Source organism: Arachis hypogaea, chromosome 2, assembly GCF_003086295.3.
Source record: "Arachis hypogaea cultivar Tifrunner chromosome 2, arahy.Tifrunner.gnm2.J5K5, whole genome shotgun sequence".
Taxonomy (NCBI): Eukaryota; Viridiplantae; Streptophyta; class Magnoliopsida; order Fabales; family Fabaceae; genus Arachis; species Arachis hypogaea.
Window position 1 is genome coordinate 62,455,540 of NC_092037.1, and position 1,155 is coordinate 62,456,694.

Below are 1,155 nucleotides of genomic sequence, written 5' to 3' on the forward strand. Positions count from 1 at the left end.
TGTTGCGAAGTCTTCCCATATAACCTTTTTATTGTATCTAGTCGACATCCTTTGCTTCAATGCTGCTTCTCTTATCTAGACTTGTTCTCAGATTTCAGGGAGAAGTTCAAGCTCTTTTCTTTGGGCTTGGACATTCCTGACCTCATCATAGAATTTTACTCTTGGATTTTGTTCGCTAACCTCAACAAAGATCATGGCTTCTACCCCGTATGCAAGTCAGAAGGGTGTTTCCCCAGTCGTAGAATGAGAAGTTGTTCGGTAAGCCCAAAGCACTTGCGGGAGTTTCTCTACCCAAGCTCCCTTTACATCTTGCAACCTTTTCTTCAGTCCAGCTAATATAACTTTATCGGCTTCTTCGGCCTTCCCATTAGCTTGGGGATGTTCCACTGATATGAACTGATGCTTAATGTTCTATGATAATGGAGTGAGGAACTCTGAGCCGAGTAATGATATTCTTATACAGGAACTACCGACTTCTTTGAGCTGTGATAGTAGCTACTGGTTCTACTTCTATCCACTTGGTGAAGTAATCCACTCTCACAATGAGATACTTAACCTGTCCAGGGGCTTGGGGAAAAGGTCTGAATAGGTCCAACCCCCATTTTGCAAAAGGCCATGGGGAGGTCACGCTAATGAGCTCTTCAGGGGGAGCAATGTGGAAATTGGCATGCATCTGGCAAGGTGGCATTTTCTGACAAAGTCGATCGCGTCCCTTTGCAAGGTCGGCCAAAAGAATCCGGCTTGGACCACTTTTCTAGCTAAGGACCAGGCTTCGAAATGGTTTCTACAGATTCCATTATGCACTTCTTCCAAGACTTCTTCAGTTCTTCAATTTGGAACACATTTCAACAAGGGTGTGAACACCCCCTATTCTGTAGAGGACATTTTGTACTAGAGTGTAGTTCTGTGCCTCCCTTCGAATTTTCTTGGCCTAATTCTATTCCTTGGGAAGGATGCCAAATTTTAGATATTCGATAAAGAGAGTCATCCATCCGAGGTTTAAGCCAGAGACAGGTAGAACGTTCGACTTGTTATCTGACTTGATAACTAATGGCTCCTTAAGAGTTTTTTGTATCAGACTTCTATTATTTCCTCCTGATTTGGTACTTGCTAATTTAGAAAGGGCATCTGCCCTACTGTTAAATTTTCGAGTTA

At 42.9% G+C, this 1,155-nt stretch overlaps 1 protein-coding gene across 1 annotated transcript; it reads right to left on the minus strand.

Moving 5' to 3' along the window:
- Positions 1–216: 216 nt before the first annotated feature.
- On the minus strand, positions 217–688 carry LOC140177044 (uncharacterized). Its single transcript, XM_072209309.1, has 2 exons — positions 500–688; positions 217–411 (listed from the first exon to the last, which is right to left on the minus strand). Exons 1-2 carry the CDS (start codon positions 686–688, stop codon positions 217–219), a joined length of 384 nt encoding a protein of 127 aa, XP_072065410.1.
- Positions 689–1,155: the final 467 nt, after the last annotated feature.